The following is a 23914-nucleotide window of genomic DNA, read 5'->3' as shown; positions in this document are numbered from 1 at the left end:
TGAAAAAGCCACACAGTGATTTACAAGGAGACCATAACATTGTTGGCTTTCAGGACTTCTCAAGTCTCAAAGGCAGCAAAGAATGTTGGCATTGCTGCTGTTTTTGAAGCTAAAATAAGGCTGACACATGACTTCAGTAACTGCATGTGAAGTTTACATACTGTGACTCATCGTATTAAAGAAACCTAAACAAAAGCCCAGTGTGTCATTGAAGCTGGAATATGTTTTCCATACTAAATTCTTTTAGGTTTGCTTTGGCTTCTTTTTTACAGATGTAGAACAGTAGAGTATCACAGGGATATTAACTCTTTGCTGTTGCAGGATAGAAAGTTCTGGTCTTCATGAATGGACCTGTATAAAACACAGGAGAAAGTTGTCTTATTTTTTTAAACCCTCTGGCACAACAACTTTTACAGCAGTGCCAATTGCTGGACAAGAGCAGCTGAGAAGACAAATAGAATGAAGAAAGCAAAGGAGAAAAGAAGGGTTGTATCCCAAGATTTAGCAGGCTGTCTCTTTAAGAAGCTCTGCCATTTCCAAATAACCATTTTATAATTGTCTGTAGGATAGCAGCAGGCACCAGGAGTGATGTGTATGTAGCATGTGAGTTGCCTACTGTATATGGAAAACTGCCTAGGGAGGGATTGGCACAGTGGGAGGGGGAGCATGGCCAGGCTGGCTGTAGGCACCAGTGAGGAAGTTTGTCATCCTGCTGAGTCAACACAGCACCTCCAACGGGGCTTTTGCCTGCTGGGTGTTCAACATTAGGCAGCTGAAGTTACATGGTAGGAGCCTATAATGACAGGCTAATATGCGTGCTCATTTAGGCATGCAATTCATTTTGCATGGATGATCTGGATTACCAGCTCCAGACCTCTTCATCTGGAATAAAGCTGGCACTGGACTGGCCAAGGCTCACTGTGGCTGTTTCTCAGGGCTCTCCCTGCAGTCCTTTTCAAGCCAATGCAGAAGGTAAGAAAAGCCCAAACAAAGGTTTCAGTTGGGTTCAGGTTCATATCAGAGGGGCAACAGTGATTGGAATCTGACAAGGGAATTGCTAGAAAGGGGTTAGGAGAAGGGAAAGGATTACACTGCAGATGTATCCACCCCACTGTCAGCAGTTCTACCTCTTCACCCACCTCTGCCTTCCACTCTCATAGGAATAGATTCTTGGCTGGTATTTTGATGGTGTGAATTCCTATTTATCAGCACATGATAATAGTTGATACTTCTTACTGTACAGGTCCAGTTGTACAAGTTTCTGTCTAGTCAGTCACAAAATTTCTGGCATCTAGACTATTCCAATGAGCAGGAAGAGTTAAGGTTTTTCCATCTTTGCAAATAACTTCCCAAGAAGTCATCACCAAAAGTTGCATAACACACATTTGTCCTTGTCACACTCCAGGCTAAATGACAGTATAGCTACAATCAGAAAGACAAGGGAGCTTTTTTCCTGAGTGGTACTAATTATATGAGTAGTACTGAGATAAACCTGGCAGAAGCAGTGTGGTTTAAACTCTAGACCTTTAGCCTTAGAGAACTTTCCATCCTGTTCAACTGCTCCCTTGTTGCACTAGATCAGGCCCCAGCCTTGTAGTGCCAACCTTACTGAAAGATTCTTGTTGCTGTCATTTAGGGTCTCAGCAAGAGGAAGGGCCCAGCCATACAAATCCCACTGGCAGGATGGGGATGCTGACACAAATGTAATATAATAAAATGCATTAAAGAGTTGTATTAGTATTATTATTTATTATTAGTATTAGTTGTATGTATCAGACTCTTGTCTGATGATCTGAGGGACTCCTCTCCCATTTTGCCCCTCAGTACTCACTGAACTATCATCTCTATCATGACACTGGATCATTATATACATAAAAAACTTCTGGTTTAAAGTGCCATCTTAGAGGAGCTCTATGTATGTCTGTTCTACAACATGCTGAACTCTTGCTTTGGCTGAATTTTTGTCTTTTAAAAATATCTTTTTCAAAGTCATTTTAATATCAGAAGAGGATTTTAATTTTGTCCATCTTTCCTCTTTTTTATTGCAGTATTGACTGTAATTAAACTTTAAAATACAGGGACATCACTACCTGACATTTTTTGTCTCTTTTCTAAACAATATCTGGAATTGAAAATTAATAAAAGGAGATACACCTTTTCAGTTCTTTGTTTAGCTCCTCTGGCTTATTGTCAGCTTTTTACAGTGCTTTCCAGGCTCTCAGTTTCACCTCTCTACTTTTTCATTCCCCGAGCTTATGTGGTATCTTTGATGCTGCAAAAGGGCAAGGTAAAGCACCAGAGGGGAAAAAACAGGTAAAATACTGTGATAAAAGTACAGGCATCACCCCAGGGATTCATATACTGAAACATCTTTTAAATTGTTCTTAAACACAGGCAAGCTGGCAGCTGACAGTGTCCTTTTAAGGACAGTTTATGTTAAGAAATCCTGCTTAATCTTATGAGCAAGTTTTGGCTGAGCACAAGTGCTAATGACTTTTTGAAATGAAAAGCATTTCTAAAGACAAAAATAGCTAGTACTGAAATCTCTCACAGTCATTCCTTACAATTTCTGTGTGATCCCTTGTCCAGATTTATAATGATTGCTTGCCATGCCAGCAGAACTTACAGCTTTGTGGATTTGTCTTTAATGTTGTAATTAAAACCAGGATGATTTTCATGGGCCCCAAATAATTTGTAATTCTTGTGAGAGCTCTGTGTTTTAGGTGGCCTTACATAAGGTGTAATCTTCACTGAACTAACCATGCATACACAATTTTCTTAATACTCATTGATGTTATTATCAAGGAATTGTATACCTTTGGGGTTATTTCAACCAGATGTGTTTAAGAACAATTTTCCCAGCCTTTCTCAAAAATTCATAATGCGTTTCAGTTATCTTGAAGTAAAATCTTCTGAGGGGTGCCTCCAAATAGCTTGTCTCCTTTAGTCCTTCTGTGAGAGTTAAAGACGTGCCCTTTAACAGTCCTTTCTTTCCTCCAGAACATTTTCCATTTTACTGCCCACCTACTGGCGATACATGCTGGGGACTCTGCACTGACTCCCCAGCATTTCCAGAGCTGTGCAGTCTGAAGACCAAAACCTTCTCATTCCCCTTAAGTATGGGATCATTGTGCAGTATGAGCCCTGAAATCTCATCTCCTACTAGTTCTCCGTATTTGTTGGAGGGATGGATGTTCCTTATCATACAAAGAAAAGGCCAGGTTGGCATCACTCACACACTGAATAGGGCAGAACCGTGTTACAGCAATAGTCAGTGAGGGGTAGTTACATGGGATGGGTGGAGAGCCGGGTCCTCAAATGTGAATTTCTTCTTATTGGAACACACAGCTGTTTTTGAAGCCTGAAATTTCATTAACAGGATTCTTATACAGGTACATTGTTCTTTTAACTTGTCCTTAAAGCTCTTGTCCTGGGAATATCTCATGTAAGGTGTTTTGAGCCTTGAGCCAGCTTGTGCCTGGTAGTATTAATAACTCGGGGCAGGGAATATTTATGTAGCACTGAGCACCATGGCAGCACTTAGTAAATAATGAAATAAATCGAAGGCTTTGTTTCTGTTTAAATACTGTGCTTGCCTTTTGTGGATACAGACCTGGATCCTGATCAACAACCTAATTCGGGTGAAACTGGATATTGCACCACTGTTATTCCAGCTCCTTTAATGTATGACAACTATACAGACAATGCACTGCCTAATGAAGAACTCAGAGTCCCCCATCTAAATGCTTTTTTTTAAAAAGCCAAATCCATGGAACCTGCACTAAAATATCCAGCAGGAGTCTTAATTTTTAATACAAATACACAAGTTATGGAGAAAAGGCAAGAAGCAATTATGTCCAAACCAAAAATTGCAGCACACCAAGGACCATTAGGGTTCAAATTCACTGATCCATTCCAGAATTCCAGACATGCGCTGAAAATGCCAGGGCTGGGAAGTTACTCTGGCTGCTGAGGGGGGGATGACCAAGTATATGAGAACCAACACAGAATTAGAAATGTGAAGAAACCCCCACTATTTAACTGCTTTAAAGCACTGAGCAGAGAAAAATTGGGAAGACCAGAGTCATTGCATTCTATGATCTTGGCCTTCCAGACCACACAGGTGCAGAGGCCAAGGGGGATGTGTGCTGTAGAGAGGAGCTGTGTGTTTCCCTTCAGAACAGCCTGGAAGCCGCTCAGGAATCCCAGCACTTAGGACATGTCTCAGAGAAGTCATTCAGCGGTCAGCTGTGCCTTGCTCTCGTATGTTTTTTAATAGAAGCATTTAAAATAATTTCAAGATTGAGGCGTGTACAAGTTAAACTTCAAGTAGAAGCTGAAGAACAAATGGAGTCATGCTAATTTGGTTTCTGGTACAGCCTGACAATATATTCAAGATGCTACCTAATCCCAAGTGATACCATAAAAATAATCTCCTACCACCAAGTCAGTCTTAAATTTGTAGGTGAGGTTACTACAGTCTCAGCCTGATTGAATCTCTTTTCCATCAGGAAAATCTCTTTTCCATCAGCAAAGCCAAGAAATTCTTTATAGCTAAATTAAGCATATTATATGTGTGATATTTGTAATTCTCTATTTTGTATATAAAATATAAGTAAAGATAATCCCTATAAATGTGTACCCATGCATTTATTGTGGAATAATATCACTTATATTAATTGAAAGATTAATACTATTTGTCCATTATTTCATTAATGCAAAGTAAGCTGCACTAAGGGGCCCTGAGATGGGCCAAAAGGTAAGAAAGGACAAAATTCAAGTCTAACAACCAGTGAACTAGGAGTTAAGGTACTAGAAACAGAAGCCTCTACAAATCCAGAGTCAAAAGCCTCTGCCAATTCTGGAATGGAAATTAAAGGCTGCTTCTACCACCAGGAAGTGACAGCAGACAGGGGAAAATGGGAAGGGATAAAGGAACAGTGAGGTTAGAGAGGAAGGCTAAAAGACCATCAGGGTGAAAGGTGAATTCACCATCTTCAAATGAAGGCTGAATGCCCTGTGAGTCCTGATAGTCCATCAGGAGGGGTGAGGTACAGCATAACTATTGGTCAAGTCATGCAGGAGGCCAAGCAGAACAGTCTGAGCAGTTTGGGATGTGCACCTGGAGCTCTGTGTACTGCCTGCTTCATGCCACAGCTGTGGCAGAGCCCAGGGCAGATGGGCCCGCAAGGGGCTGCAGAGCTGTGCCCTGTGCCAGTGAAAGGCTGCAAAGCTGTGCCCTGTGCCAGTGAGGGGCTGCAGAGCAGTGCCCTGTGCCAGTGAGGGGCTGCAGAGCAGTGCCCTGTGCCAGTGAAAGGATGCAGAGCTATGCCCTGTGCCAGTGAGGGGCTGCAGAGCAGTGCCCTGTGCCAGTGAGGGGCTGCAGAGCTATGCCCTGTGCCAGTGAAAGGATGCAGAGCTGTGCCCTGTGCCAGTGAAAGGATGCAGAGCAGTGCCCTGTGCCAGTGAGGGGCTGCAGAGCAGTGCCCTGTGCCAGTGAAAGGATGCAGAGCTATGCCCTGTGCCAGTGAGGGGCTGCAGAGCAGTGCCCTGTGCCAGTGAGGGGCTGCAGAGCTATGCCCTGTGCCAGTGAAAGGATGCAGAGCTGTGCCCTGTGCCAGTGAAAGGATGCAGAGCTGTGCCCTGTGCCAGTGAGGGGCTGCAGAGCAGTGCCCTGTGCCAGTGAAAGGATGCAGAGCTATGCCCTGTGCCAGTGAAAGGATGCAGAGCTGTGCCCTGTGCCAGTGAAAGGATGCAGAGCAGTGCCCTGTGCCAGTGAGGGGCTGCAGAGCAGTGCCCTGTGCCAGTGAAAGGATGCAGAGCTGTGCCCTGTGCCAGTGAGGGGCTGCAGAGCTGTGCCCTGTGCCAGTGAGGGGCTGCAGAGCGGTGCCCTGTGCCAGTGAGGGGCTGCAGAGCAGTGCCCTGTGCCAGTGAAAGGATGCAGAGCTGTGCCCTGTGCCAGTGAGGGGCTGCAGAGCAGTGCCCTGTGCCAGTGAAAGGCTGCAAAGCTGTGCCCTGTGCCAGTGAGGGGCTGCAGAGCTGTGCCCTGTGCCAGTGAGGGGCTGCAGAGCGGTGCCCTGTGCCAGTGAGGGGCTGCAGAGCTGTGCCCTGTGCCAGTGAAAGGATGCAGAGCTGTGCCCTGTGCCAGTGAAAGGATGCAGAGCAGTGCCCTGTGCCAGCAGGGAATTCTACAGCTTATGCTCCAAGCAGAGCATCACCAGTGCGCCCGCTCCCCAGAGCCCAGCAGCCAGGCAGCCTTTGTGGAGTATTTGTGGGGCACGGCAGTGAGGAGCTGAAGGTAATGTCTGAGCAGAAATCTCTGGAAGGGGGAAAGGCAGATGCCACTTTGCATGTCTGGGCTGGTGTGAATTCATCAGGCTCCGGGTTTGAACGGGAGCCAGGTACAGCGTACAAGTAACTCCTGTTTGCTGTGCCTGACCTAAATCCAAGTGTTGCTTTGTCAGGGTTTAACCCACACGTGTTCTCCTTGCCTCCGTGTGGTAACACTGCTGGAGCCTGGGTGTTAGCGCTGGGAGCCTGATGATTCAATCACAAAGTATGAGGGCTGTCCTGCAGCAACAGGGAGGAAGTGGGGACATGGAGCATTACTCTGTGTTTTGTGGTGGTCAAAGGTTTCAGTTCACATCAAGGGAATTCTTATCTGGAAGGTTTCAAAGGGCTAAATATAGACCAACCTCACATGCTAGATGGCAATGAGTCTCTGCAAGCAGCCCACTTCCCTGCTAACCATGCTCATGGGAATATCATGCTTTGTTTAGTTGTTTGTTTATTAAATTGTCATTTCTTCAGGATCGACAACAATCAGATCCCAGCCCTGCAACTTCACTGGTTCCGATTCCTTGGCAATGGGCTCCCCACAAGTGCTGGAACTGCCCCTGAATCCTTCATCCTCACTCTCGCTGGCCTGGGGGAAGACAGGAGTATTACACAAGAGGTCTTGGGGTGGTAAGATAAACATCTGCTATTTGAGACTCTGCCTTAAACCACCACATTGCCATGAATGACATGTTTTCAGCAGCAGGAAGACAGGAATTACTCAATAGGAAGACTGAAGACTGCCAGCACTTCTGAGATCCCTGCCTGTGACTGGGGCATGAGGGAAGTCCTGCTGGTAGGATATCTATGTGAACAGCAGATCCCACTCACTGCAGACACCCATGTCCAGGCTGAACAGAGCAAATGCACTCCAGCCACACATGATCCCATGGTCCTTTCCTCAGTGAAAGCACAGCCTTGGTGCTGAATCTAGAGAGGGCAAAGGTTCATCAGTGAGACATGAGAAGACTACAGCCAAGTGAGATTGTTGCTGTGTAAATCCACTAGGGCCCCAGTCATTGGATGTGAGATTTTTCCAGGCAGTGAAGACAATTTCAAAGATCCATATTTGAACTCTAACCAAACGAGCAATTAAATGAAAAATAAGCAGTAATGAAAAATAAAATCTGCTTACAGGAGATTTCAAGAGGATGTGACAAAAGTGACTTTATAAGAACATAGAATATTAGCAGTTTTCAGCTTTAATTAGGACAGCACTGCTGCCCTGCTGGGGGATTTCCAGGGCCCTGAGTGCATAACAGCCCTTAGGAACCCAGTCTGGGACCATCCCATCCCAGCACCTTCTGGCCTGGGAGCACCACACCTGGCTCTGGAGCATGGTAAGGAGAGCACTGTCCATCTGCCATGCAGAGCACCCTGCTCCTACTGCTTCCTGACACGTACCTAAAAGAATAAAACCAGAACCATCTCAAAACCAGAAGCTCTATAGAAGCTGTCATACTTGCAAAGCAAAATTAAAATTAGTGCTGCCGCAGAATGACAAATATGCCAAAATATGCCAATAATATGCCAAAAACTAATTCTTGAAAGAAAGGAAATAAGTGCCTCCAGTACCTGAACCAAGATCTCAGTGTACAATGGCACAGGAGGAGAGGCTGCACAAAATCTTTGGCTATTTAACCACTTGTGCGTGTTCCTGTGGGAAGGGAAATGACAGATTCGTTTTCCTGTGGAGGATTTATTAGTATGCTGTGATTGGTGAGTCAGTATTTTTAGCTTAGTGAGCTCAAGATGTATTGTGGTTTGGGCCTCGGAAGTTACTAAGTCTGGGTAACAAATTAAAAGGGGGGGGGGAAGAAAAAAAAAAGACTGTGTTAGGAACAGAAGAGTGATTTTCCAAGCTCTTTTATGAGCCATCCTCCTCACTTCTTTAGCATTAAGTGCCTATTAACTCCATTTCGGGAAGGTGGTGATTAAACTGGGTCAAATGGAAGTGATTAGCTTGGATTATCCCTGTCATGGAAAAATTCACTGGAAGATCTAAGAGGAAGGAAATTGCCACACAGATCTCAGCAAGTTCTGCTGGAAGGTGGATGGATTTGGTTTTCTGCCTGCAAAAGAGCTTTGGCCCACACAGGATCCCTCTAGATGCCTCAGACTTGCTTTGAATTGAATTGTTTTAATCTTGGAAAGTTCCTCCTTTCCTGGTAAGGAAAGCAGTTGTCCCAGCACTGGTCCCACTTGTGTGTGTCACCCCAGGTTCACCTGTGCTAAATTTTGGAAGCATCCTTGGAGACACTGAAGCTACCTTTCCTCAGGGGTCTTTAAGGAAAAAAAAAAAACCCTTTCACTTCTGCTGCTAAAAATGACACAGGAAATGTTCAGATGGACAAGGAATAATAATACAATAATATTATATTATATACATTATTATTATATAATACAATACACAATATATTATTATCACATAACTTATATAAAATTAATATTATATAATGTATAATAATATAGTAATATAATAATAATGTATTAATAACAATAATTATAATAATTAATACCACCATGCCTGTTGAGAGGGCAAACTCTGCAAGGCCAGCAACAGGGTCCAAAATGGAGAAAATAAACCTTGTACTTGAGACTGGGTTGGGAATTGGGAAGACACCCTGGCAAGCCTGTCTCAGCACAGCCTCCTCCATTATGTGATCCTGCCACAGAGAAACAAATATTTTGTGACTGCCACGATTACAAAGAAATAAACAATATTTTATTGCAGGGATTGATACACAGAGTTTCCTGCTGGCCAAGAGGTTGCTTCCTCCTGGTGACATCTCCCAGTGCTCCCTGCATGCCTGGCTCTGCTGCTCTGGTTTAATGAGGTTTTCAGCTGGCACCATTTCATTGACCCCTCTGCCATAGCCCTTCAGCTCTGGTGCTGTCCCAGAACTGCCCTGGGGAAACAGGGCTGAGTGCTCTGTGTGCACAAACCAACGTGTGTGTGCACCAGCGTGTGCCTGTGCTCACAGCTGTGTTTACTTTGTGTTGCATATAGGAGAAAAGAGGATTATTTATGATCTAATCGTGATGCGTTCCCCAAGCAAAACATTTTCTGCACTGATTTATTGCTCACTTTAGGCCTGCCCCCAAGCATTGTTCTTATATTTGGAGCTAGTCACATTTTTTTCCCATTTGGAAATGGAAACCCTAAATGTAATGGCATATTTAATGAAAAAAAAACCCAATGGTTGCTTGGAGGGAGGACGAATTTTATTTCTCTATTTTCCCATTTTATGTTTGTTTTCTTTCTCACCTCTTTCCTTTTATTCTTTGTCTTAGCTCTGAAAAAAGGAAGGAAAACCACTATTTGGAGACAAGGTAGGAGTAAGGTTTTGTCCTCATTTTCAGTTAAGAGATTAGAAAAGGTCAAAAGTTTTGCCTAGAAAATGTCCACATGAAAAGTACCTGTCATTTTTCTGATTAGCACTGTGATACTATTGATCAAAAGTATCCAGCCAACAAACCTGTGTAAATTAAACATGCTTGTGCACTATGGAGCCAGCATTTCTTGGCGACTACAAAAATAATAAATGCTTTTTCTTTTTTAATTCAGGGAGCTTTACAAAGCTTATGCAAGTGGCCTCAGAGCTTGGGTTTCTTTTTATCTCACAAATATCAAAAAAGAGAGGTTCCCCACCCCCCCAGCCTTCTCTTGCTAAAGGACTTCTCAGAGGACCAACAAAATCAAATTAGTTTTGTAGGCTGCACTTAGAAGATAGAGGAGAATGCAGATCTTTAACAAATTGAGCTTTTCTCCCATGTGTTTCTCAGGCATTTTGATTCAATCAATCTCAGAAGAGTTTTTACACAGTCTGAATAAAAATTATTTTAAAATCCACTTTTAAACTTTTCTCCCTTCCTCCATTTTTAATTCCCCTCAGTAGCTCAGAATTCCTTTCTGTTTTGAGGCATGAAATCCCTTTAGCTCTGTTGCCTACACAGCAAAAGAGAAGAACAAAGCAAGAGAATATGAAAAACACCTCCCAAGAAAATAATTAAATTTTCTTTTTTCAGAACCCTCATCCATCATTATGCCATAAGAAAGCAACAACAACAACAAATTATTACCAAAAAATACGCTTTTCCCCCTGTCCTGTGGGTCACATCTATCAAGCAAGAGAGAATCCTTTGCTATTGTGTTTGGTTTCTAAGATGGATGCACAAACTGCCCGGGCTGTAGCCTCCAGGAATGTTGTCACCAAACAAATATTGCCATTAAAAGTGTTGGTAGGAGGTCCATTAGGAAACAACCGAAAAGAAAAACTTTTTTTTTTTTTTTGAGGGGGGGTGTTGAGTAGGGGAACCAACTAATAGCTAAAACTGGAAGTGCAACTGAGTGCTCTTAAATTAGAAATCTTTAGGAGGTCTCCCACACATCCCTGCAAGTTTGCTAAAGAGTTGTGCATTGCTGCAGATATGTTTCACCTCCTCCAGCTTTTCTGTTTCTTGCTAAGCTTCTCCATGGCTTTAAGCCTCTCTCAGTTAAATCCCCAACGTCTCTCTGGCCAGGGTCTCACTTCTCTTCCATCTCTCCTTCCAATTCTCTTAGTTCCTTGGTATGGTTTCAATCCTGTATCTCAGCTGCTCAAGAGGACAGAAAATTTGCTCAGTGGATTTCTCCCCCTCTCCATCAGCTGCCCCTGTTGTTTATCTCATTAAGAAAAAATAGGCTCATCCAGATGTATGTGTAAAAAAACACTTATTTTCTTACCCATTTTCTTGCATTACTTTCCCCTGCAGGCAATTTTATTGTTGTTGCACGATACAGGCAGAAGGTAATTTTCCTACAAGCAGTGTTGCTTGGCCCTGGACCTGGTGGATTGTCAATTTTCCTGTTTGCAGCTGAGAATAATTTATCAGAAAAGATGTCATACTCCAGTCTGAGACGACCAGCACGGGGTTTGAGCTCTGCCTTGCAAGGACCCGTGCACAAAAGGCTGTGTTCTGCAAAGACTCCAAACAAATCACACCTAACCCTGGATCTTAAACCCACACAACTTAATACTCGTAAGCAACGTGATTATCTCACCAGAGAGGTGGGCACTTTTTCCAGGATCAGTGATTAGATTAATATATCGTCAGAGATACGGGAGAGAAGCAGTTCCTCTCTTATTGACGACGCACAAAGCAATTTTCTTTAAAAAATGTGAATACTTACCACGGTTAGTGGTGCAGGCTTTGAGGCTGCTGCACCCAGGGAATTGTTATTACTACGTTTAGTGGGAGGAAAAGAATACCAAGAAAGGAATAACAATCAATTACTGTTCTTCAATGCCTTCCTCGCTAAGGCTAAAACGAATCTTGGTTTGTAACTAAAATAAAGCAGAATTCTCGCTCTCGTTGTTTCAGGGAAGAGTCGCAGAAATCAGGTGCTTTGGGCTCAGGGCCTCTAGAGGTCACCAGAACCTAATTAATGAGCAGCGCTGAGCCCTTCTGTGAAGTGCAAATCGCTTTGTTTGCACTGGGATTTTCCAGCTCTGCGGCTCTGGGTCTCCCCTCTCCCGACAAATCCAGGCTGTCATTACCGGGGAATAACAGGGAGCAGAGCCATTCCCTGCTGCAATTCCCTGCAGGGCTGTGCAGGGGCCAGCTCTCTTTCCGGGGGACAAGGCACAGTCACTTAACCGGCTTTTTCCCTCTGCACACTATTCCGATTTTATCCCGTGCTTCTGTGATAAATCCAGCTCTGGCACAGCCGGAGTCTCTTGTGTCCCCGGGCAGTGTCTTTGCCACAGCTCTGCCAGCCCAGGGAATTCCAGGGGTATTCCCAAAGTCAGGGGGTGCCGGGTGTGTGAAAACAATAACTCAAAAGGGAGCACGGGCTGAGCCTGCAGCTTGAGGACTTGGCAAGGATCCTTCCACCTAAATGCTTACCGTGCAAATGAGGATCTGCAAGTACAGGAAAGCCTGTAAAGAGCATGGTTTCCTTCCAGGTCACCCTGTGCTGCATTTACAGGGAAGGTTTAGAGGAGAGCTGCAATTATGATGGAGTGGTTGTCGTGCGGTCAGGGACCTCATCTGCTTCATGCAAGAGCAGAAGGGAAAGCTCAAGTAATTTCCCTGGAACTCCCTCCAGGGTTTAGGAATGAGACAGGCTGGGGAACTTGGGACACTTGAGGGAGACTGTGTATTTCAAGACAGCAAACAGAAGCTGATCCTTTCAGGAGAAATTCCTCTGGAGAGAGCAGAGGTATTTATTTTGGGAGCAGTCAGTGGAAAAAAGACCTGTGATGTCTCTGGGGAGGGATTTTTCTCTCTGGAAAGCCAGGAGTGTAGAATGCAGATGAGTGACCTGTGCCCCACAAGGATGCTGAAGGTGATATAGGGGGGCTGCTGCGAGGGCATCCTCACAAAGGGCTCCTTTGATTTTAGATACAGGACACTGCAGGCCCAGGATATTTCCTCTGGGTCCAAGGAGTTTTTCTGGATGCGGAGCAGGAGACCAGCTTTGCCTCTTTAGCAGTCCATACAGGAGCTCCTGTCTGTGGCCCTTCCCCTGCCTCAGTGGCAGCAGGTGACTCCCCTGTGCCCTGCTCTGGAGCAGCAATAATAGGATCTCCCCGAGGGTGCTTGCTGGGATTAGCGGGTGTGTTATTTTTGCAGACTGGAACTGTGATGCTGGAGTTTGGCAGGAGTCCACGTGTCAGTTCCTAAACCCAGACAAAGCCCTGAGAGGTCAGTAAGATCATACACAGAGGTAAGTGCCCACCTAAAGGAGGTCAGGATTATATTCCTAGTAGCATACCATTCCCAGAAAGAAAACACTTACAGCCATTCTTTATTTCCTTCCTTTTCAAAAGATGCACAGAGTTAAAGGCTTCCCCTCTCAGTTCCCTTTCAAGGCAGGGTCCTAGAGAAACCTCGCTCTTTCTTCCCCTTTTTCAAAAAACAATCTCATCACAATTTCTTGGTGGCTGCCATCTGTTGCAGGAAGAACACCACCCTTTTGCTACTTACAGTGCAATTAACCTTCATCAAATTAGCTTGTGACTGTAATGAAAGGACTAATTAAAGCAACACACCCTTGACTTTTTCCCACCGTGCATTTACACGGGGGCACCCACAGCTTTGCCAAAGCCCTTCCAGAATCAGGGGAGTAGTTTTTAATCCTTTCTCTATTATCCCAGCAAATTTGCCAGCTAGGGGAGATGCTTGAGGGATGGGCTTCAGCAGCCACAGTCCCGTGGAAGTATCTGTGGAGACAGAAGACCTGGCCTTGCCCAGCAGCACTGGAGGTTCCCTGCTGCCCAGTGTTACTGCCCTGGAATCAGGATGTGCGGCCGTGACTCAGCCAGCTCAGCTCAGAGTTGTAGTTGAAGCAGCCAAAGGCTGGAGCTGCTGCCAAAATATCAGGCTGTGATGTGCTGCAGCCATGCTTTGGAAGCATACCCTATTTTGCCTAGCACCATCAGACTTCCATGTGGATTTCTGTGCCTGGGAGGCATGTGAGGCCAAGGCTTCCTGAGAGCCTCAGACCCCTGAACTGTGGAGATGTGCACTATGTGTCTGGGTTAGCCAGACAACCCTGTGCTTGCTCCAGGCTTGGAGAATTCTCAGGGAGAAAAGCAAATTCTTCCAGCACAGCCTGAGTACTGGTGGAAAAATAGGCTTTGGCCAGAGAATTCCAGCACAATGGCCCTGCCTCTGCTCCTCTTCCCACCAGCTGTAACTCATGGCAGAGAGGCAGCAAGACCGGTTAAAGGCTGTAATGTCTTAAAGCAAAGCAGCTTGTTGTTGTTTAATCCCAGATGGCAACTAAGTACCAGCAGCTGTTCGCTCATTCACCCACCTCCAGCTTCTGTGGGATGGGGAGGGGAATTGAAAACAGGCAAAAACTCGTGGGTTGAGATAAGAACAATACTTGAAATAAAGTAAATAATAATAATAACAATAATAACAGGGAAAAGAGAGATGAATAAACCCCATGACAGACAAGTGATGCACAGTACAGTTGCTGTCCTTGAGCAGTGGTCAGCTTCTCCCAGCCAACTCCCCCCAGTTCATATACTGGACACGACACTTTGTGGGGAGGAATATCCCTTTGGGCAGCTTGGATCAGCTGTCCTGGACATGCTCCTCACTGGCAGAGCATGAGGCACTGAAAAGTCCTGGATTTAGAATAAACACTACGTAACACACTGATGTTTTAGTTAATGCTGTCAATGTTGTTCTCATACTAAATCAAAAACACAGCCCTGTACCAGCTAATGGGAAGAAAATTAGCTCTACTCCAGCCAAAAGCAGGATACAAGTGCCAGAGATGATGTCCTGAAGGCAAAAATCTCAGGGCTCAAAGCTGCACAAGAGCAGCTGCTGCACAGCAGTGCAGAGGGTGGGCAGTGCCAGGGAATACCTGTATTGCTTTTGTTCTGCCATCAGTAGTCCCGTGGCTCACACTGTCTTGCCCAGCATGAGCTTGTCCTGCTGTAGCTCTGGCACTGCCATTTCCTCCTCATGCTGAGAAATATCCCACAGATTGGATCGGGGAGCTGACATCAGCCCAGGGACTGGGGACCTCTTTTCAAACCACAGCACCACCTCCACCCCTCAAAATTTAAGAGAATTATGATCACTGGTAGTGCTCAACACTCATATTTCTTTGTCACTGAGATTCTTAGGGCATGACACACAGCCACACTGGGCAGTACTTTTTAATTGCCATCCAATGTAAAACAATTGCTTGCATTTCTTTGGATACATTAATTTTGAAGGCACAGCTAAAGTAAATAATTAACCTTATTTTGAGCTCAGTCCGTCCTTGGATGGGCCAGGTAATACAATGTTGTTATTCCTTGATAATGAAAGTGTTAACTAATGTTTTCTCTTATAAAAGAAGCAATCAGTTATAAAATGACATCATCATTAATGCTGTTCTGTCATCTCTTTGCATTTCTTCTCTGATTTCTAAATGCCATCCAGGCTGGAAAACTTGGAGGCTTTCAGGGTTTCATATTCATGTGTGCATCCTAAGGAATCTTGAGTGCATACAGACCTAGATGCATACTATTCCTAGCTTCCTTTTGATTTTAGCTGATGGAAAAAATACTTCAGAGTCAGCTTGGAGGATACCATCAGTGGGGCCCTGGGCAGCAGCATGCTCTGATTCTGAGGTGTGCATAAACACAGCCTGTGGTGACACAAATAGGTGACAACCACTCAGCACTGCTGGGAGGAAGGGCTGAAACTGCCTCTGATGTGATGATGGTGAACTCAGAACTCTTCTCATTCTTCTGGAACAGACATTTTCACCCGTATTCAGGACACCCAAAAAGCTGGCAGGGAGGAGTTAAGGATGATCCCAGTTCCAGCCTTATCCTCTGTGTTGCAGCAGTACCTGGGCAGGGAGGCAGCTGCCCAAGTCCATGATAGAATCAAGAGGCTGCAGCTTCACAGATGATGACAGCAGTGTGAAGACTGCATCATGAATTAAATAACAATAAAATTAAAACAAAGTATAGTTGATACAGGATAATTAAAATTATGAATGTACTAAGTCATTACACAACTACTTCTTAAGCAATTACTAAATCCTTACTAAGAACAAGACAGAGGAGTGACCAATGAAATTTGCTGGGTTTATATTGGGAAATTCAGGTAGTTCCTTAGAGATCTCTCTCTTGTCATATTTAGTAGCAAAAACCAACAAGACTCCTGCTGCCACAGGAACCATAAATCAAAGTCTTGAGATGTTCCTACTCAGCATGAACATAAACTCAGTGTAAACCAAAGCATGTGGCAGTTTGCCATCCTGCACTGAGCTATCATGTGGGGCCCAGGTTGAGCAGCTGTCACACTGTCTGTGTGAGGGACAGTGACCTCCACAGATGGCCGGGGGGACTCCTGGCCCTGCTAATCCCTTTACCTGTGCAGGCTGAATCCAACAAGGATCTTGGCTCAGAACCCTTGGCATCAAGGGGTTTTGCATCTTATGGGACGGTGAGTTCTACCAGTCCCAGGAATACTGTGGTGGGAAAGCTCACCTATCAAGATGTAGTGCATGTGTATGTTCTTCAGCTGAAGGAGAGGAGTAATGGCATGAGTGGGGCTGATTAGCTTTTCCTGATTTCCAATGAGTCAAATAAGCTTAAATAGTCCATCTATAATGAATTGGGTCACCAGCAGTGACCTGTTCTGGAAAAGTGGCCTCTGTTGTAGCAAACCTGGTGTGCTGTTAAAGAAGTTAAGGCACTTTTCATTTCTCCTTCCAGGACAAATGTTCAGGTTGATTAGGAACACTAAGATGATTACCTTTGCTTTGCTGTATCTCTCAATTATGCCCTAATTAATATTGATTAAAATCTGGCAAAGGCATCTTAAAGCACCTGCAGGGTTTTTATCTTCAGTTACTTCTTCACCCAAAACCTACAGCTCTTAAACTGCACAATACAGCCGGATTATTACAGATCCAGCTGTATTCCCAGAGAAGGGGAACTGAGCTGGGGAAGGTTCTGGAGCACAAGTCCTGAGAGGAGAGGCTGAGGGAGCTGGGAATGTTTAGCCTGGAAAAAAGGAGGCTCAGGGGTGACTTTATTGCTCTCTACAAGTCACTGACAGGGAGGGTGTAGCCAGATGGGGACTGGTCTCGTCTCCCAGGTAACCAGAGACGGGGAAGAGGACGTAAAACCTGCTCCAGGGAAGGTCTAGGTAGGACAGTAGGAAGGATTTTTTCACTGGAGGTATGATTAGATATTGTAATATTGGAGCTCAGAGGTCTTTTCCAGCATAATCCAATCTGTGATTGAGTGCAAAAAGCCGTGGAAAAGTGAACTTTGAGCCCCCCTCCATCCTCCTTGGCCCCTCGGAGTGTGACAAGGAGCTTTTAAGACACAGAAAAGTGGGTCCTGGAACACCGGGATGTGAACTGCCCCGGAACGGGAACTGCCCGGGATGGGAACGGCCCGAGATGGGAACAGTCCTGGAACGGGAACGGCCCCGGGATGGGAACAGTCCTGGAACGGGAACGGCCCCGGGATGGGAACAGTCCTGGAATGGGAACAGTCCTGGAACGGGAACGGCCCCGGTTCCCTCCTGGATCGGGACCTGCGAGTCTGGAGCGAGGAGAAAACAGCCCCGCTCCCCGCGAGGCTTCTCGGGGACAACAGTCACTACCGTGTAACACTTTTAACTATCTATTTTCTACATATATATATATATACACACACATATGCATATAAATGTACAGGTTTTGTTCCTATTATGCACTGAAACACACGCCGAGTGTTTCATACTGGGTTTGTTTGCCGCCGCTTTTAACGCGGTGAAGTGACGCTGCGAGAACCTGGAGAGCTTGGCGAGCGCAGCTTTCATTTGTTTTCCTTTACGCAGCCGATGCACCGCCGTGCACGCCGCGGTCGCGCCCCAGCCCCTCGCACAGCCCGCTCCGACCCCGGAGCACTCCCCGCGGCCCCGGGACCGGACGGGAACCCGCGCGCTCCGCCTTTTCCTGCGTGACGTCACCGCGCCGGAAGCGCCTCGGCGCGCCCGTGACGTCAGAGGTTCTTTCTTTTCCGGGGAGGCCGGAGCGAGGTAGGAGCGAGGCGGTCGCGATCCTCATCCCGATCCGCTGCCATCCGCGCTCATCCGCGCCCCGGGCGGCCGCGGGAAGGGGCAGGGCGGGGACTGCGCGGGGACGGGGGTGTCGCTGAGCTGTCCCCGCGTCCCCGCAGGGCGCCATGGGTCGCGTCATCCGCGGACAGAGAAAAGGAGCGGGTTCCGTGTTCCGCGCCCACGTGAAGCACAGGAAGGGCCCGGCCAAGCTGCGCGCCGTGGACTTCGCCGAGCGGCACGGGTACATCAAGGGCATCGTCAAGGTACGGGCGGCTCCGAGCCCCCTGCCCGGCGGGGACGCTCCGCACCGCGTCCCCGGGGGTGCCAGCAGTGGCCAGCCCTTTGGCTGGCCTTTATCCCGTCTCGCTCCGGATTCTGGTCTTAAATAGATCATTCTCCTTGAAAAGTTACGCTCTTAGGTTTATTTATTTATTTTTAACCCTTAGCCAGCAATCGGGTTTTCTGCTGGAGCTTTCATAAGAGTAGCAGTACCAGCGTGGTTTTATGTTGCCTAAGAATTCCCTGTGCCTCAGGAATCATGGCTGGGGAGTTTCCCCTGTAGCTGATTGCAAATTAAAAATAAAAACAAGTCAAATCTTTGGAAATTTCAAGGGATATCCATCATTTTAGTCTTGAGCAGCAGGAGCAAGGCAGTACTGTATTTGGGGTGTGATAGTGGTTCAGGGGTGCTGCAGGTACTTTTTTGGGTGTCGGGGACTTTTGGAGTGCAAACAGGTTAGATACTCTGATTAGCCCTTCAGTGTTTTACAGCACAATCATGTTCAGGATTTAGAGAGGATTTTCTTCACCCTCAGCTAACTGAGACGATAGAAGCTGGGTAGTAAGGTTTGACTTGGAACTTGGTAATACATAGGGGATTTGGCCAACAGGGTTGATAAAATGTAATGGTCGGTTGTCAACAATGGACACCAACAGTTTATGAGCTGTCCTGGAGGACAGACACATCTTAGAGATGTTTCACTTGTCTGTAGTCTCTAAATAAATACATGATTGGGTATTTCAATCCCAGTATGCTTCAGGAACAGAATGGACATTTTTCCACATGTAAAAGAAACAAGTCTGTGCTTCGTTTTTTTAGGGGCTTCAAAAACCTTGTTTTACCTGATTGCAGAATGTTAGAAATGCTTCAATCCCAGGGAAGCACATGGAGAAGTCACTGCCTGTGACCAGCTCTGTCTCTGCCCAAAGGTGGTTGGGCAAAGTGAAAGTGGATTTCTTAGTATGGAAAGGCTGGATACCTGCAGAATGTTAGCTGTTCAGACAGGATTAGCTGCAAGCAGCACGCTTAACCAGGCATTATTTTGTGATCAGTGAATGATTTGGGTTGGATGGGACCTTAAAGTTCATCCAGTTCAGATCCCCTTGCCATGGGCAGGGACAGGGTCCCCAGATCTTCCCTGGGCAACCTGTGCCAGGGCCCCACCTCCCTCGCAGGAAGGACTTGTCTGTGACTGGATGGGATGTAGGTACAGGAGCTTGTGTTGTGTCAAATGTGAATTTTCAGCTCGCTCACGCAGGGGAAGCCCAGATCCCCCTGAGAAGTGTCTTGCTGAGAATTGTCCCAGAGCAACCATCCCACAGTTGTCGAGGCTCTTGGATTCCTGCAGAACCCGTGGCAGAGGCCGTGTCCCCCTAAAGCAGCTCTGCTTTCCCACAGGACATCATCCATGACCCCGGGCGGGGCGCTCCGCTGGCCAAGATCGCCTTCCGTGACCCGTACCGCTTCAAGAAGCGCACGGAGCTGTTCATCGCTGCCGAGGGCATCCACACAGGGCAGTTCGTGTACTGCGGCAAGAAAGGTGGGGCTGGGCTGGGCTGGGCTGGGCTGGGACTGTCCCAGCTCCTGGGGTTTGGGATGCTGGAGTGCAGGACCTGGCTGCCGCAGGGTTTGTGGTGCCTCCCGTGTTGAGCGGGGCTGTAACCCTGGCCCAAGGCCCCGAGTGAAGCTGTGGCTGCTCTGGTTGCTCTTTGCAGCCCAGCTGAACATCGGGAACGTTCTGCCCGTGGGCACCATGCCCGAGGGCACCATCGTGTGCTGCCTGGAGGAGAAGCCCGGGGACCGCGGGAAGCTGGCACGAGCCTCCGGGAACTACGCCACCGTCATCTCCCACAACCCTGAAACCAAGAAAACCAGAGTGAAGCTGCCCTCAGGCTCCAAGAAAGTAATTTCTTCTGCAAACAGGGCTGTTGTGGGTAAGGAACAGTTGGTGTGAACTTGTCACTTACTCTTCCAAGCAAGGCCCCAGTTTTAATAACCATCTTGAAAATAGTGTTATGTGCAGACTGGATGGTGTGCTCAGTGCCTGGCTTGTATTTTACACCTACATTACTTTTCTGTGGTGGTAACCTAAATTTGGAGAAGGTTTGACCTAGTGGGAGGACAGAAAAGCAGATGCTTATTGTCCTCAGGTTATAGTGGAATTGCTCAACCTGTAAAATCTGCAGTCCTTGGGGAAATGGAAATGGACAGTCCTTGGAAAATGCCATTTTGATCTGCTTTTGAGGGAGCCTGTTGGTGGTGTCAGGTGGGTGGAGTGTTCTGGGAGGTCTGACAGGGAATGACAAAACCACTGCCAAGGAGCAGAGGCCGCACCAGGTCTGTTGTGCACCTGATGACGGCTGAGATGGCTGCTGGTGACGCTTGCCTGCCTGTGCATGGAAGACATCAAAGTGAGTCATCTGGTGCATTGCTCCAGTAAAATTGACTCAGTAAATCATGAAACAGGTAGTTGACCTCAAAGTTCTTCGCAGTCCCCTGAGCTCTTCCTATTCATACTTCACTTGAAAAACCTGACGTTGCTCAGGAAATCGTAGCAGTAATCATGGCAGTGCTTTACCAGTTCCCTGTGTATTGGATATGAAAGAAGGCTGTTAGCTCAGCTCTGATGTTACTGTTGGTGTTGGCTTTCCTTTGTCCTGGTGCGTGCTCTGTTCGGGTGTCACCATTCCTGCCATTCCCTGCAGGAATTGTGGCTGGTGGAGGCCGTATTGACAAGCCCATCCTGAAGGCCGGCCGTGCGTACCACAAGTACAAGGCCAAGAGGAACTGCTGGCCACGTGTCCGTGGTGTGGCCATGAACGTGAGTCTGCTTGGAGTCATCCTTGTCCCCTCTGACAGTTCAGAAAAGATTTGTGGGATACTGGAATGAGCCTGGTGTATTATCTGGGAGGGAAGCTTCCCAGATAAATGTGCAGCCACAGGGGTGAATTAGCAGCACTTGATGGTGACTGCACCATGTGAAAAGGGAAGAACTTATTTCTTTGTCCCCTCCAGTCTGTTTATTTACAACTGACCATCAGTTTCTGTGGTTACATGGTTGTCTTGCTTTCCTCCTGCACAGCCTGTGGAGCATCCCTTCGGAGGAGGCAACCACCAGCACATCGGGAAGCCCTCGACCATCCGCAGGGACGCTCCCGCGGGACGCAAGGTCGGGCTCATCGCCGCGCGCCGCACGGGGCGGCTGCGGGGCACAAAGACTGTGCAGGAGAAGGAGAACTGAGCTCCCACCCTGGGGGCCACACAATAAATTTGTACGACAGAGCTCGTGTGGAGTTCGTGCTGTCTGCTGCTGTGGTGGGGATAAAACTGGGATAATGTTCAACACAAGAAGTTGTGACTGGAGATTCGGGCGTTTTTTTCCCCTTGCCTTGGAGAGCAGGGATTCTCTCAGCCAGCAATTGCAGTCTGTAAGCTGGTCCTGCAGGCTGGAGTGGATCTCTCTGGATGATCTTGTGCCCTGGTGTGATGTTCATGTTGGCCTGGTTCCATGGAAGTGGAGGCCTGACAAAGCAGCCAAGTAATCCTGTGGTTAAATTTGGGAATCTGTCTGAAAGGATGCACAATTTTCTAGGTTTATGGCCTCTAGCATAGTGGTTTTCCATTTTATCTTTTGAGGGGGGTGGGGGAAGCTTGAGAGTTGCAGCACTTAGGAAGTATTTCAGCTGCTCACTGCAAGACTTGGGCTTCCTTTGGAACTTCCTTCCTTTCAAGCCAAATGAAAGGTGCCTAAAAATTGAGGTATCACACAGACTGCCCCCTTGCCCTGTACTCGTCAGTTTTTGGGAAGGGCAGGCAGCTTCAAACATCTCCCCTTTGCAGGTTGGTCATGATGGGATGATCCCAGGTACTTCACTAACTGGGCAGTAGAACTAATGTCCACTAGGAAGTTGTGTTCTTAAAAGAGCAGCTGTCGTGTGAAAAGCCAGCTTTTAAAAGGGAATGGGAAAAGTAATGGGGCTTAGTGCAAAAGGGCTTTACAGCTTTTCTGGACTGGCCTTACCAGGGAAAAGTCAATGAAAGCAGATGGGGCTCAGCTTTCATGTCTGAGTACACCCAAAGCCTGGGCTCCTGTTGATCTGCAGCAGCTCTGGCTGTGCTGGAGGGGTCTGTGCCAAGGGCCAAACTTCCATGGATGGGCAGGACTTGCACTGATAGGAATCCAGTGGAATGCCAAGTGGGAAAAGTCATTTCTACATCCACCCACAAAACCAGTACTGGGGCTGGCCGTGTGTGTCTGGGGAGGAAAAGGTGATTTTAAAAACACAAACCACGCCTTGAAGAAAGGCATCAGATCCAATGGGAGAAAAAGCAAGGGCAAGTTTTGTTTCTGTTTCTATTGCTCCAGTTCCATCAAAATCTGAAGTTCATACCTGTCCTTGTCGTGAGGTCAGAAGCTCGTGGGAGCCTGTGCTCTCCTGACAGGGCTCAAAGAGTAGCAGTCTTCCCAAACACCATCAGAAGAGCAGCTGAAGTATTTAATGTTCCACAACAATTTGCATTAAATGCACCTAAAGGACTCAGGGAAAAAAACATGGTTTCTAACCAGATTTGGATCTGTTGACTCCATGTATTTTCTCAGGAAGGAGGTGGTTACTGCCCCTTGGCTGCCTCTGCTGCTGTTCCAGGCTCTGACAGTGTCCATGGGTGTTCAGAGCCACAGGATCAGTGCACCAAATCCATGAGTAAGAAGTAATACAAATTATTACAAATAAGTACCATATTACAGGTTTAATGCAGTTCCAAACACAATTAATGTAAACATACAGGATGCAGTGCCAGAAGTCTAAATTCACATGGTCGTATGAGCATTTCAAAGACTTTTTTCTCCCTTCAATGAACTCCAGTTGCAACTACTATTCCAGTACAGTCTCCTATTATCCCCATGAACGTGGAATCTGAAAAAGCCACCATAATCCTGACAAATGACCAGAAGACTCAAGTGGCAAAATGCTCCTCAAGCCCCAACACCTACAAGTGCTAAAATTCTGTGAAAAGAAACATGAGGGAAGGAGTAAGGTAAGGCAAATAAAAAACGAAACCTAAAGAAAGCAACCTTGAATTAAAAATTTAAGTAAACTGAAGTGTATCTTCCAAACCAAAGGTCTAATTGAAGCTGTAGAATAGAGGTGAACTGCAGCAGTTTACACTACAAGGGAAGTTAAGACAATTAACAGTGCAATAAGAATTTAAAAATACTGGTAAAAACATACAGGTGAGTTCCTAAGATGCTTAACTTCAGGCTGGGAGGATCTGTGAAAGCACTGGACAGAAAATTAAAATGGGGCTGAAGTTAAGGCAGTCCCTGTCCTCTACATGGGCAGCAGATTCAGCTGAGCAGGGCAGAGGCTGCCTCCAAATCTGCACTGCAGAAATCAGAAATTAAACAGGCCAGGGACACTGCAGAGGAGCAGGAGCTGAGGACCTGCTGACCACAGGAAAGCACAAACGTGGCTGTGAGTGGGACAGGTGTTCTGGCTCGACTGAAGCAGCTCCAACACAAAAACGCTTTCAAATGTAAATGAAGCAAAATAAATGCAAACCATGCTCAGTAGAAAGCACACAGTTCCTTCTGTGGTCTTGCCTTTTTTCTACCCCCACAACTCATTGTATGGAATCATAGACTGGTTTGGGGTTGAAAAGACCTTGAAGATCATCTAGTTCCAAACCCCATGCTGTGGGAGTAATTATGTAATGTGTTGTAATTATGCTTTAACT

At 46.5% G+C, this 23914-nt stretch overlaps 1 protein-coding gene across 1 annotated transcript; it reads left to right on the top strand.

The window, feature by feature from the left end:
• The first annotated feature begins 17839 nt into the window (after positions 1-17839).
• On the top strand, positions 17840-21460 carry RPL8 (ribosomal protein L8). Its single transcript, XM_062515180.1, has 6 exons — positions 17840-17877; positions 18018-18161; positions 19577-19718; positions 19894-20112; positions 20884-20999; positions 21261-21460. The coding sequence occupies exons 2-6, from the start codon at positions 18024-18026 to the stop codon at positions 21417-21419; spliced, it is 774 nt and encodes a 257-aa protein (XP_062371164.1). The 5' UTR covers positions 17840-17877; positions 18018-18023; the 3' UTR covers positions 21420-21460.
• The last annotated feature ends 2454 nt before the right edge of the window (positions 21461-23914 follow it).

This window comes from Cinclus cinclus, chromosome 2 (assembly GCF_963662255.1).
Source record: "Cinclus cinclus chromosome 2, bCinCin1.1, whole genome shotgun sequence".
Taxonomy (NCBI): Eukaryota; Metazoa; Chordata; class Aves; order Passeriformes; family Cinclidae; genus Cinclus; species Cinclus cinclus.
The sequence above is the reverse complement of the archived record's forward strand: the minus strand, read 5'-3'. Positions and strand labels throughout refer to the sequence as shown.

Coding starts and splice junctions, on each gene's coding strand:
- RPL8 (XM_062515180.1), top strand. CDS start 18,024: ATGGGTCGCGTCATCCGCGGACAGAGAAAAGGAGCGGGTTCCGTGTTC. Junction 20,113..20,883: donor TGCAAACAGGGCTGTTGTGG/GTAAGGAACAGT, acceptor CATTCCCTGCAG/GAATTGTGGCTGGTGGAGGC. Junction 21,000..21,260: donor TCCGTGGTGTGGCCATGAAC/GTGAGTCTGCTT, acceptor CCTCCTGCACAG/CCTGTGGAGCATCCCTTCGG.